Consider the following 13,992-nt stretch of genomic DNA (forward strand, 5'->3'; position numbering starts at 1 on the left):
CACAAGGTCAGGAGATCGAGACCATCCTGGCTAACACAGTGAAACCCTATCTCTACTAAAAATGCAAAAAATGAGCCGGGCATGGTGGCGGGCGCCTGTAGTCCCAGCTGCTGGGGAGGCTGAGGCAGGAGAATGGCGTGAACCCGGGAGGCAGAGCTTGCAGTGAGCCAACATCTCGCCACTGCACTCCAGCCTGGGCGACAGAGCAAGGCTCCGTCTCAAAAAAAAAAAAAAAAGAAATTTTCCTGTTTTAAATCTCACTCTCTCATCCCCTGAAACTCCTTCTCATTGACCTATACAGCCAGGCCCCTCTACTGCATGGTAACTCACCTCGCTTCCCCTGTGCCTGCCCTGCTTGGTGTTTACAACATCATGAAGGCATTGACTATTATTTCTCCTTAGTCATTGCTGGGCCACGCTTTGTGGATTGACTTGCCTTAATCTTTCCTAGTTAAATCAGTTGTTCTAATCCTTTAATTGTTACTTGTTTTTTTCTGGAATGTCTCACTGAGCTCCATAAACCCGACTGCCAAATATAGGCATCATCCCTGTCCCGCTGTGGTGCATTGTCTCCCTCACCACTCCCTCCAGTTCACATCATGGTTAATTCAGTGTTAGATTAGATGGTAACCATACATCTGTCTTGGTTTTTAGTTCTGTCACTCTTTTTCTTAACCTGTTAGTTTGTACGTATTTCATATTTTCCGCTGCATAAGTATTTTTCTAAACAATCCTATCTTTTTCTCTTTTCCTCCCAAATTCCCCACCTCTTGGAATCCATTTAAAGGATAAATATCTTCTATATTTGGAGATTTTTGAAGTTAAGATTGTAAACCCATCTCCTTAGGCTTTAATCTTATTGTTCATGAGCTCAAAAGAACACAAGTTGAATCAGGTTTGGTTGCCACTGGGTCTTCTAGGAAAAAATGTGAATGTTAAGACAGTACCTATGAAACAATTCATAATATGGCTCTCCCTCCACCCACCTCCACCACCCACATCCCCACATTATGAATTCATGCTGAACCATAGCCTCAAGCTTAGACAGCTCAAGATACTGTCTTTTGGGTGTGACATCAGCCCTCAAATTCCACATGTGTGGTCATTTTAAATACATGGGGCATCATGGGAAAACATGAACCAGAAAAAAAGATGAAAAAAAGTACACTGGGCAAGTAATGTTGTCCTCTAGTCCAACTGAAGGTCTTCATTTTTGTTAGCTCTGTTCTCCCTGAAAGTTCAAACTTGGTCTTCTGGAAGTTTGTATGTCCTCTGAAACTCCAAAATGTCCTGTGGTCAGGTTTGTTAAGTTCCTCTAGAGGCAACAAGCATTGTGCACTTCTAAATCTTAGGTTTGCAGGACACTAGATTAACAATAAGCTTTCACAGTGACTTTCTTTGGCCGGCAGTTTGCATTGTTCTTCCCAAGGATTCTAACCTGTGCTAAAAATGGAGGGAAACCATTTTGGCCAGGTGCAGTGGCTCATACCTGTAATTCCAACACTTTGGGAAGCTGAGATGGTAGGATTGCTTGAGCCCAGGAGTTTGGGGCTGCAGTGAGCCAAGATCATGCCACTGTACTTCAGCCTGGATGACAGAGCAAGACCCTGTCTCAGAAAAGAAAAAGAGAGAGACAGACAGAAACAGTTTCAAGAAAGAAGACTCACTCTTTCAAATAGTACACATGAAATAATTGACACCATAGAAGTTAGTGATTAAGTGGGGACTTGGACCAAGGTAGGTAGGCAATGCCAAGTATTGTTACTACTGTAGGTTGTGGAGGGAGACTGTTAGGTCACTCCCCACCCCAGCCCATTGCTGTGATCTCAGACCAGTCTCTTCCTTGCTTGTGAGATGGAGGATAGACATAGGATTTTTTTTTTGAGAATTCAGTGAGATATATATGCATACTAGTCTCGGGCTCATAAGTACCCAACAAATTTTAGCCATTATTATTTCTAATAGGAATCCAGGGGGAAGAGGGATAAGAAAAGGAGACATTATTACAGGCAAGAGAAAACAGGCAGAGCTTCCTGGAAGCTTGAACTAAACCTGAAAGGACCAATAAAGAAGAGTTTTGGGATTCTAGTTCAGAGAAACAGCTTGAGCAAAAAGAGGTATACACAAATGTATTATAAGCCAGGACCACTGAAGAGACCCATCTGACTAAAGGGAAAGGGCATATTTGTGCTAGGAAAGAATAGGAAATAAAGTTGGCTCTCTATAGCAGGGCCTGATTATTTAGGAGAGTTTGGACATGGTGGCAGGCACCTGTGATCCCAGCTACTCAGGAGGCTGAGGCAGATGTGTAACTGGCAGAGAGCTGGAGTGGCCCACAGTGGTAGGCAAGGTAGACTGAAGAGGAAAGAGACTGAGATCTAAGAGTCCTGCTGATGTAACAGAGTGCTAATCCAGATGTAGGTTGTGAGGGCCTGGTCTAGAATGGTAACAGTGGGACTGTAGAAAGGACAGGTTCATTTTTGAAGCAGTGGCTGGATTTGGTGACTTGTGATTGGATATAAAGGACAACACATGAGATATGAGGGCCATTTTGAACTGGTCCGCCATGTTGGATGGTAGCCTCAAGTGTTGAGGACCGAGGAGTTTGTTTTAGGATCACTTAGTGGTGATACATTTTGTTGTTAATTTGTTTGTTGCTCAGCAAACTAGAAGTCACTTCCAGAGAACCCTTTAAACATTCCATCCCGGGAATTCATGGGCTAGTAAATGACTGTTGATGAGAGCCTGAGAATTCTAGGGAAAGCTATGCCTGTTTCCAAGATAGCCCCAGTGTTTTGTTTTGTTTTGTTTTGTTTTATGACAGAGTTTCTCTCTTGTCGCCCAGACTGGAGTGCAATGGCATGATCTCAGCTCACTGCACTCTCCGCCTCCTGTGTTCAAGCAGTTCTCCTGCCTCAGCCTCCTGAGTAGCTGGGATCACAGGTGCCTGCCACCACACCTAGCTAATTTTTTTTTTTTTTTTTTTTTTGAGACAGAGGCTCACTCTGTCGCCCAGGCTGGAGTGCAGTGGTGCGGTGTCGGCTCACTGCAACCTCCGCCTCCCAGGTTCAAGCAATTCCCCTACCTTAGCCTCCCAGGTAGCTGGGATTGCGGGCGCGCACTGCCACACCCAGCTAATTTTTGTATTTTTAGTAGAGATGGGGTTTCACCATGTTAGCCAGGCTGGTCTCCAACTCCTGACGTCAAGTAGTCCACCTGCCTTGGCCTCCCAAAGTGATGGGATTACAGGTGTGAGCCACCAAGCCTGGTTAGTTTTTGTATTTTTAGTAGAGATGGGGTTTCACCATGTTGGCCAGGCTGGTCTCAAACTCCTGACCTCAGGTGATCCACCTACCTCAGCTTCCCAAAGTGCTGGGATTACAGGCGTGAGCCACTGCACCTGACCTGTTTTGTTTTGTTTTTGAGACAGGGTATCGCTCTGTCACCCAGGCTAGAGTGCAGTGGTGCAATCTCGGCTCACCGCAACCTCTGCCTCCCAGGCTCAAGCAATCCTCCCACCTCAGCGTTGTGAAGAGTTGGGAGCAGTGGTGCTTAGTTAGCCAATGTGAACTTGGATAAATTGTCTAGCTCATTTGTGCCTCATTTTCCTAAACTATAAAATATGTGAGTCTTAACAGTATTTAATAATGATGATTATGGGATTTTTTTTCTCAGCACAAATAACAGTGATAATTCTGGGATTTAAATGAGTTAATGCACTTAGAACAATGCACTATAAGTGTTAACCGTTAATGTCATTAATGTACTAAACACTACATTTTAACTATTAATATTATTGCCACTCTCTTTTTAAGTGAAAACTGAAAAACATAAAACAGGAGTATGTATCTTTTGCTCAGGGCATGTGAAGGAACAGCTTTGTATCTTCTAAGAAGATGTATCTTAGCTCAATATCATAGAAAGGAATCAGACCCTACTGACACCAAACTATTGCAAACAGACAATTGGCTGGGTCACTCTCAGAATTTCTGGTCCTTCCCTAAGAGTGCTTCAGTTTTTGCTATATTCTATACAGGTGATTTTCTATGATAGCGACTGGAACCCCACTGTGGACCAGCAGGCCATGGACAGGGCCCACCGCTTAGGGCAGACAAAGCAGGTTACCGTGTATCGGCTCATCTGTAAAGGCACCATTGAAGAACGCATTCTGCAAAGAGCCAAGGAGAAGAGTGAGGTAAGCACAAGGGAAAGAAATTCCTACACTGGTGGAGCAAACAGAAAGTCCAACCACATTGAATGCATTGAGACTATTTAAAACTCTCTTGCCTTTCGTTGGTCCTGACGAAACTACAATTTCTTCTGAATAGAAAATAAAATCAGATCCCATGCAATAGCAGTCTTGACTTCCCTGGCCATGCCTCATTCCCTTTCCCCTAGAATGGTTTCCATATCCTGGATCCAGCTGTTGTTCTTGTGGAGACTGGCACCAGTAATGGCCTCTTGCATTCAGAGGAAGAAGGATTGACATTTTTGAGTTCCTATCCTAGTACTCTCAGCTTATCTGCCTCTGAATTGTATGCCAAATTTGTTAGTTATTTTTTGTTTTTTTCCATCCTGATTCAGTAGCCTTAGATTTTCTAGTTAGCAGTTAGCAGTTCCAAGCAAAGAAGTTACTGTTTTCCTTCTGTCGGACAAATAATCTGGATGAGCCAGTCAGATGAACTGAAATGAAAAGGGAGAAAAGAAGAAATAGGAAACCAGAGGCCTCCCCTGAGGAGTGGGTTGAGAACGATGTGTATCTTTTTCTGGATATTTGCCATAAGGGAATGGATGCCTGGAGGTGACATTTTGATCTGCTTTGGTGTAGATTCAGCGGATGGTGATTTCAGGTGGGAACTTCAAACCAGATACCTTGAAACCCAAAGAGGTGGTTAGTCTTCTTCTAGACGACGAAGAGTTGGAGAAGAAACGTATGTACTCTAAACCTCTATACACTCCCCTCATGTATCTGAGAATGGAAGAGGTACTTGGCTGTGTGCCAAGGGTAGGCAAAGCCAAAGGCTGTATTTAGGGAAAGTATTTTTGTGCTCATATTTTATATAAAAACTCAAATAAGAATGTGTTGTAGGCCAGGCATGGTGGCTCACGCCTCTAATTCCAGCACTTTGGGAGGCCAAGGTGGGCAGATCACCTGAGGTCAGGAGTTTGAGACCAGCCTGGCCAATGTTGTGAAACCCCACCTCTACTAAAAATACAAAAAAATTATTTCGGCATGGTAGCGGGCACCTGTAATTCCAGCACTTTGGGAGGCCAAGGCAGGAGAATTGCTTGAACCCAGGAGGTGGAGATTGCAGTGAGCCGAGATCATGCCATTGCACTCCAGCCTGGGCAACAAGAGTGAAACTCCATCTTTAAAAAAAAAAAAAAAAACAACCACAAGATGGCTCACACCTGTAATCCCAGCACTTTGGGAGGCCGAGGCAGGTGGATCACGAGGTCAGGAGTTCCAAGACTAGCCTGGCAAACCTGGTGAAACCCCATCTCTACTAAAAATACAAACATTAGTCAGGCGTGGTGGTGGGCACGTGTAATCTCAGCTACTTGGGAGGCTGAGGCAGGAGAATCCCTTGAAGCTGGGAGGCAGAGGTTGCAGTGAGCCAAGATCGTGCCATTGCACTCCAGCCTGGACAACAAGAGCAAGACTGCATCTCAAAAAAGAAAAAAAAAGCGTTGTGGAGTAGAAGGCAAAATTTATGTGTATTTTAAAGGTAAATGTGGCTTCAAATAATGTAGCTTGCACAAGGAAGGTACCTGACTCCTTAGCAGTAGTGAATTTGCTCTTCTGCCCAGAAAAAATGTTTTTATGTAAAAGTTGGAGAAGCATGCAGCTGTAACCATACAAACCCTCCTCCCATGTGTTTTCTGGCTCTCGAGAGCATTGGGTTTCAGGTTCATCCTGTGAACCTCTGAAGCCTTCCACAGCATTACAGCAGAAAATAAGTTCATATTTGCCAGCACCTTCTAAAACCTTTCAGAACTCTACAGCCATGCTCAATGTGTGCAAAGCAGAGATATTAAAAGGCTGAAATGAAAAAGGGAAAAAGAATAACATGAGGAAAGGCCTATAATAATTTTTTTTGAGACAGAGTTTCGCTGTGTTGCCCAGGCTGGAGTGCAGTGGCACAGTCTTGGCTCACCACAACCTCCATTTCCTGGGCTCAGGCAGTCCTCCCGACTCAGCCTCTGGGGTAGCTGGGACCCAGGTGCATACCACTGTGCCTGGCTAATTTTTGTATTTTTCTAGAGATGGGGTTTCACCATGTTGGCCCGGCTGGTCTCAAGCTCCTGGGCTTAAACCATCAGCCTGCCCCAGCCTCCCAAAGTGCTAGGATTACAGACGTGAGTCACCACACCGAGCCAGCCCATAATACTTAAATAGAGTGTGGTTTAAACCCAAAGTTGAGAATCCAAGTTAGAAAACCACTGGTTATCTGCCTTAAACAGATAGAAGTGATACCTTGGAAAATAAACATCAGGGGATATGGCCACCTTAATTAAGAGAGTGAGGATCATGATTACCACAGGTGCTTCATCAGGTCTTAATTTATTTTCTTGATAGTGAGGCTGCGGCAGGAAGAGAAACGGCAACAGGAGGAAACCAACCGAGTGAAAGAGCGCAAGCGGAAGCGGGAAAAGTATGCAGAGAAGGTATCTCCAGCCTGGAATGGTGGATAGGGGCTAATGGGGCCTGGGGTGCTTACCAAAAAGGCTTTGGGGTACATGGCTTCTCATCTTGGTTACTGGTTGCTATCAAGCTCCAGCTGTGTATGATCAGCTACATTTCTGGGCTGACTCATGCTTTGCTCCGGAGAAATGTGGCCTTGGTAGAGCTGTACTCCCCACACAAACTCACCCTTACAGTGGTCACAGTTTAATTATGGAAACCATTTGTCAGGGCTGTTACAAAGCGTGTACGGCTAAAATGTGACTAAGATCAGCATTACTTACTTATGTTATTAGGCTCCGTAGAATCTTAGAAAGGGCCAAAGAGGTCATGAGATCCAAAACCTACCATAATTCTGCTAGTGTACCTCTCAGTGTCATCTGTCACTAGAAAAATAAACCCCTGTCTTATTTCTAAATGTCTGTCCATCTCTTTTTCTCCAGTTCACACCAAGGATTTGAACTGTCTTAAAAAGAAAAACAGATATGTAGAAAATATATTGAAAGCATTGGCCCTCTCTTTTGTGGGACTGCATTCAGTCAGCCTCAATAAGTGCTGGATGTGCCAGCGGCTGGTGAGGCTCTTCACCCCATGAGGATCAGGGTTGGTGTGGCTCTGGTTCAGTGTGACTGCCCCAACTTTAAACTCTATTATTGTGGCAGATATTCATAAGCTCTTTTTTTTTTTTTCTTTTGAGCTGGGGTCCAATTTCTGGGCTCAAGCAATCCTCCCACCTCAGCCTCCTAAGTAGTTGGAATTATAGGCATGTGCCACAGTACTCGACTGAAATACACATAAACTCCTGTTTAGCTATCCCTTCTTCCTTATGCAGTTTTTCTTCCTTAAAAATATGCTAATTGAGAAGTTTATAAACTAAAGAATAAAAGTTCTGTTATCCGTTTCTTCCCAAATCCCGCTTTTCTTTTGGGGTACATCCTCACGTTTTCCATATTTATCCGTGTGTTCCCAGAAGAAAAAGGAAGATGAATTGGATGGGAAAAGGAGAAAAGAGGGTGTGAACTTGGTGATGCCATTTGTTCCCTCGGCTGATAACTCCAACCTCTCTGCTGACGGAGATGACTCCTTCATTAGCGTGGACTCAGCCATGCCAAGCCCTTTCAGTGAGGTGAGGCTCCTTTTAGATGCCTGCATCACAGCAGTAAGGAGTGTCCTGACCGTATAGCAGGGACACACTGCTGGGCAGTCTTTGCTTCTCCTGGAGCTCTCCAGCCTTGTTGAAGTAGGTTGCACATGAGGTCTGTAAGGAGAAAAACAAATGAGGACAGGTTGGTTTCTCAGAAGCCAAAGCAGCCTCAACTGTGAAGCATGTTCCTAGCTGGGTGCAAGGCCATGGGCGGTGAGCACAGGGAGTAGTAATGATCTTAACCCTTCCTCTTCTAGATCTCCATCAGCAGTGAGCTGCACACTGGCTCCATTCCCCTGGACGAGAGCAGCAGTGACATGCTGGTCATTGTGGATGACCCAGCCTCCTCAGCCCCTCAGTCTCGAGCTACCAACTCTCCCGCATCCATAACAGGCTCCGTCTCAGATACCATGAATGGTAATTGCTGCTGTCTTGTACAGCTTGGGCCTGGTCCATTGCCCAGCACTGGTTTGGTTGTGGGTAAGGTCCTGATTCCTTCTAGGATAATGGTATTTTTATTCTTTCAATAGCTTTGTCAAGTGAAATGAAGAAATGAGGTTTAGGGAAAGCAAAATAAGAACTTTATAAAGATTTAAAACTTGTTGTTTTCCAGTCATCCCCAACTTTCAGATTCACCATTATTTTTGCTAATTTTTAATTAATGTTAGCTTTTCTGGGCCTTTCCTCACTTTGCCGTGTGGGGCCTAGTGTTGCTGCCATTTCTTGGGGAGCTCTGGGTTCAAAACTCAAGGGTAAAATTTGACTCTCCAAGGCAAGAGCACATTAGAGTGTGCAGATGAGTCCCAGGTAGCAAGTCACTTCCCTTTGTAATGGACAAATTTAAAGAGGAAACTCAGGAGTAATGTAACTAGTCTTCAGAATGAAAAGCAGCTTGAGGAGTTAGGATGTTTTCATTGTTTAGAATTCTTAGTATTCTGTGTGACTCAGTGGTCTAGCCATTATTAAGTGGAGACATAGACCTCCTCATGGGTCCTAAAACAAACACCCTAAGAGCCCGCTTTCCCTGTCAGGAGAAGATGATGTTAACATCTTGGAGAGATTCACTTTTTTTTTTTTTACCCCTTTTGGCCCATTTGTTCCCACAGGAATTTCCATTCAGGAAATGCCAGCTGCAGGACGTGGTCACTCAGCCCGAAGCCGAGGCCGCCCCAAAGGTTCAGGAAGCACAGCCAAAGGAGCAGGGAAGGGCCGGAGCCGAAAGTCCACGGCAGGCAGTGCTGCTGCAATGGCAGGAGCCAAAGCCGGGGCTGCAGCGGCCTCTGCAGCTGCCTATGCTGCATACGGGTACAACGTGTCTAAAGGTACAGAAGCCCAGGGTGGCTGCAGACTTTGTTCTGGTCAGAGACAGTCTAGAAATAACTGTCAGGTAGAACATGTAGGAAACTCTCAAGCCGGGAGCTTTCTTCCTAGAGCCCCAATTGGGGTTCTTCTTCTTTGTAATAAGCACTGTTGACTCACCCCTTGCCCTCCTGATGGTACAGGGCTGTCTGTGGATTGGAAGTAGCTGTAAAAAGAGAGAACTGAATTGTGAACTGTACTACTTTAAACATTCTGAATTTTTCTTGCTTTGGGGATTTGTTTTCTTCCTAGGCTTTTATTTCTGAGATCCACATTTTAGTAATCTAAATGAGCATAGTTAACATTCATTCAGCTGTGTGATTTATCACCTAGATATGAGGCACCTGCTGTGTGCATAGCCGTATACCACATGGGCCGGGCACAGTGGCTCACACCTGTAATCCCAACACTTTGGGAGACTGAGGCAGGCAAATCACTTGAGGCCAGGAGTTCGAGACCAGCCTGGCCAACGTGATGAAACCCTGTCTCTACCAAAAAACACAAAAAATTAGCTGGGCATGGTGGCGTGCGCCTGTAGTCCCAGCTACTTGGGAGGCTGAGGCACAAGAATTGACTGAACCCTGGAGGTGGAGGTTTCAGTGCACCGAGATCACGTCACTGCACTCCAGCCTGGGTGACAGAGCAAGACTCTCTCAAAAAATAAAAAATATAAAAAGGAGTATTCCACATGGACCTTGCTCCTGAGTGTATAATAGCAATGAGAAGGGGAAGCCATGCATGCAGTACGCTTAACAGCAATCCACGGCAAAATACAGGGGAATGAAAAGAAAGCAGCCATGGTGGTTGTAGATCAGGAGGAGAGGGAACCATGGGCCTGCTGGTAAGTTGCCTGTCTGTATTCAAAAGGGAGGAGAAGAATGAGGAAGGATTTGGACTGGTGACAGAGTTGGCAGTGGCCAAGGCATATTGGGAGTCACTGAGCAGGTTCCACTGAAGAGGAGCAGTAGGAGTCAAGGTTGGAAACACATGGCGAGGCCTGCTGGGCAGGAGCTTAGCAGATGTGTGACAAGGAGCTGCAGACAGTTTGAGAAAAAAAGTGGCTGTTGTGCCCGTGATATGTGAAGGATGATTGTAGCTATAAAGTATAGGACATTTGAATGTGGTGAGAAAGAGAGAGCCACTTACAGACCTTTTTTCCCATTCAATACATGGGCTTAGAATACTAAGCTCATAGTTGTAGCAAGTAAAGGCATACTTGTATAGAAAGTGCTTGGAGTGTAGTAATTGCTCAGTAATTGTTAGTTTACTTGCCTTTTCTCCTACTGCAGGAATCTCAGCTTTCATTTATTGGTTCTTCCAGGAAATATGAAGTATGATAGAGGAAATATGAAGTATAATAGCCTCGCCCAGTGTTTCTTAGCCCTTTGCCAACTTATCACATCCTTGGAAAACAACAGTCATGCCAGTAGTCAAGGCTGCCGCGGCAGGGTCTCACCAATGGCTGCGGCATTGCATATACTCATCAGGGTTTCTCCTCAGAACCTGCACTGAGCAGAGGGCGGGAAGGGTGAGGGAGATAGAGGGGGTAGGGCAGCACAAGAAAAACCAGCAGTGCTTGGCAACTAGAAATGGAAATCAAGGGAAAGGAGTGGTTCAGAGAGTACCTGCGGTTCCACTGTGGATGAGGAGAGAGACATGTCTGCCCATCAAGCACTTAGAATTCTTTTTTGGAAAGTAAAACCAGTACATATGAAACAATTGAAGAATCATATTAGACAATGTGTTATCACATGTAAGTGGATTTGGCTCATGTAGGAAAAAGGGAAGTTCACTGTTGCCCCGGGAGTCATCACTGAAGATGGGGGATTTGAGCTATGCCCTTGAAGTGACACAGGCCTTGGAGAGCAGGGGTGGCCATTGCCAGCGCAAGGAGAACTATGAATATAGACACAGGATAGAGAGTGGGCAGCCTTGTACCCTCTGGCCCGACTTACTGGAGAGTAACAGGAGCATGAAATTGAAAAGGAAACATCTTATCACGTGATGTCGCAAGAAAGAAGAAAAGAAAAACCTGTTTGTGCCTAGTAAGTTACAGCTCTCATCCTGTAACCTTGGTGTCTCAGATTGTAAAATGTGTGCTCTATCTAGAGTGTCAAGATGGACATTTTACCATCTGTGGATGAAGTAGTATGGAGAGGGTTGGGTAGGTATCGTTTTCTCTTAAAAATCTGTCCCTCTTACTGAAAAGACAGTTGACAGGAAGAGCAAGCAAACGTACCAAGAAGAAGTTAGCAAGGAGTGGCAGGGAGGAATTGCCCACCACTTCTCCTCCAGCTCAGACTCTGGTAACCAAGGCCACAGGCTCCAAGGAAGCTCACACGGGACTGGTGCTTACGTTCTTGTCTCTCTCCGTCCCCACAGGAATCTCCGCCAGCAGTCCTCTGCAGACATCCCTTGTTCGGCCTGCTGGCCTTGCTGACTTTGGACCTTCAAGCGCCTCTTCTCCTTTGAGTTCCCCTTTGAGCAAGGGAAATAATGTTCCTGGGACTCCCAAGAACCTCCACATGACCAGCAGCCTAGCCCCAGACTCTCTGGTCCGGAAGCAGGGCAAAGGCACCAACCCCTCTGGAGGACGGTAACCATCTGGGCTCTCCGACTTCCTTCAACCAAACCAGGGCTAGAGTCCTGACCTGCCAGTGGTCTTTGGATGGCTTGCCCCATGCAGCATCTTCCATCCTGAGTCAGAAGTGGAAATGTCCAGCAAGGGAAGGACAGGCAGGTGGATGGTGTGAGCACTTTTATCATCTGTGTCTCATCAGGAGCATCTGGGGTGCCTATAGGAGGAAGGCACAGGGCAGGGATCAGCCGCACTGCATCTCAAGTGAACTGCATAGCCAAGTCTTAAACCTCTCATGGGGCAAGCCTGACATAGACCCCCTTTAGATGCTCAGGCACACTGTTTCCATCCCCATTCCACTCTTTGGCTCTGACACATCCCTTGCAAAGTCTCTGCAGGTGCTGTGAAGAGCCTTCCATGGTAGAGATTTCTCTTACGATTGTGATTTCTCATAGGGCTAGTAAGGGAGGAGATTGTGTACCTGTTGTCCACAGTCTTCAGGCAGCTCCCCAGGTCTCTGAACCCCATTTGCCAGAGTGTCATCATTGAAGAGAGCAGTGACTGCGAGAGATGGTGGAGGCTGCTAAGCGTGACAGAGGCTAGAGGAAGTGTATCCACAGGCAGTTGTGTTCCCAGCAATTCCTCCCCTGTCCTGCATGGTTCACACCAAGAGAACCTTCAGATCCTACCAGCAACAGTAGCACCTTCCACCCAGGGGACTCCCAGAAGCCAGTAAAGAGACCAGGAGCCACTTCAATCAGCAGGACAGCCTCACTGCCCCTCTTGCAGACTCCCCTTTGCCCATCCTGAATGCACAGTCTCCCTGCTCATGTCCTTCAGCCCCCTGCTTGGCTGTATGCACTGTCTGTATTGCACTGAGAGAGGAAGGGACAGCAGGAGTGAGGTGGAGAGGGCGGAGGGAGGGGGCAGGCTTGGCACCGGCCCTCCCAGCCTGGCCAGCCGGAGCTTGCTGCCCTCCAGCAGAGACAGAGGGGCAGTGTTTGCATGGGAGGTGTTTCCGCCTGCCCCTGCCTGATGTCCCTGGTGGAGTAGGTACCTCCGGGCGGGCAAGCCTCTAATTTGCACACCTGAAAATCGCGGAATTGAGTTTAGATAGATGATTTTTAAAACTTTTTTTTGGAGTAGGGGGCATAGGGGAATCATTTAATTTAAATCATTAAGATTCCCCTGCTCAAACCCAGACTCCTGTGTACAGATGCTATTTAGAGGGAATCAGAAAAATGCCAAGCCTTTTTTCTCTTTGAATGTGCTGTCTATTTTTATAACTGAACTTGTACATATGTATAAAGAGAGACACATCTTCCTTTTACTAACTGGATAAAAAAAATCTTAAATAAAATGGAGTGAGATAATTTTATGTAAATTGAGGTGTCTGTGGTCTTTGCAGCTGCCTCTCCTTGGAGGCAAACTGGAGCCCTTGGTGGATGTGGCAGGATACAGGGAAAGCAGAGCCCTCGCCTGTGATCAAAGAGGACGGGTTGGTGGGACAAGGAGTGGACTGTGGATGTTTCCTCAGTAGCAGAATTGATTGGGCTTATGAATTTGCCTCTGGCCATCAGAAAGGAGGCTTGACCGAGTGTCTGACATGCAGTGGTCAAGGCCCTTGTCTCCATGGTGGGCTCTTTATGACTCAGGACTTAGACCCCAGGACTGAGGTGTGGGCGGCTTGGCCTGGGCGCCACTAAGCAGAGCTACGTAGTGGTCATCTTAATAGTGACAGTGTTGTCAAAGTTAGCTGCACTCTTAAGAATCATGAAAGAAAATGGTGAAATACATTCCTAAGGATGCCGGAGACATCCAGGCTGTGAAAACTTAGCTCCGTGATAGTTGGGAAAAGAGCACTAGTTCCCAGCCTGGCCTGGCAGCCAGCGTTTCTCTGACTGGGTGAAACACTGATAAGCTCTTGTATCACTTTTGGGCAGGGCTCATGCGGTTCCCAAGTATGCTGGCTGTGTGGCCTCCCTAGCCTTGCTCACCCTGCACGCTGTTGGTCAGGGTGGGCTGGCTCCTGGGCAGCTGATGCCCACCACAGTCACAGGGATCAGCCTTTCTTCATTGATATCAAGTAGCATTATTAGATACTCTGGATCTTGTTTATCTTGCTGGTGAACTTGACCAAAGCCCCACACAGAATAAACCAACATCAGAACCAAGCAGCTCTGCCTTTACATGCTATGTAAAGATTTTTCATAAGAAAAAATAGTA

At 46.1% G+C, this 13,992-nt stretch overlaps 1 protein-coding gene across 2 annotated transcripts in view; it reads left to right on the forward strand.

Annotated features, from left to right (window-relative positions):
* INO80 (INO80 complex ATPase subunit) overlaps window positions 1-13,150 on the forward strand; it is a 139,348-nt gene extending 126,198 nt beyond the window's left edge. The window contains exons 30-36 of one of the 2 annotated variants that reach the window (XM_032176234.2): window positions 4,037-4,195; window positions 4,829-4,931; window positions 6,581-6,669; window positions 7,656-7,811; window positions 8,087-8,246; window positions 8,936-9,151; window positions 11,571-13,150. In XM_032176234.2, the coding sequence (XP_032032125.1) occupies window positions 4,037-4,195; window positions 4,829-4,931; window positions 6,581-6,669; window positions 7,656-7,811; window positions 8,087-8,246; window positions 8,936-9,151; window positions 11,571-11,788 (1,101 nt within the window). In that variant the 3' untranslated portion in view covers window positions 11,789-13,150. The remainder of the gene's footprint in view (window positions 1-4,036; window positions 4,196-4,828; window positions 4,932-6,580; window positions 6,670-7,655; window positions 7,812-8,086; window positions 8,247-8,935; window positions 9,152-11,570) is intronic. The other variant, XM_032176235.2, reaches the window with a different exon arrangement.
* The last annotated feature ends 842 nt before the right edge of the window (window positions 13,151-13,992 follow it).

Source organism: Hylobates moloch, unplaced genomic scaffold (assembly GCF_009828535.3).
Source record: "Hylobates moloch isolate HMO894 unplaced genomic scaffold, HMol_V3 SCAFFOLD_14, whole genome shotgun sequence".
In the NCBI taxonomy this organism is placed as follows: domain Eukaryota; kingdom Metazoa; phylum Chordata; class Mammalia; order Primates; family Hylobatidae; genus Hylobates; species Hylobates moloch.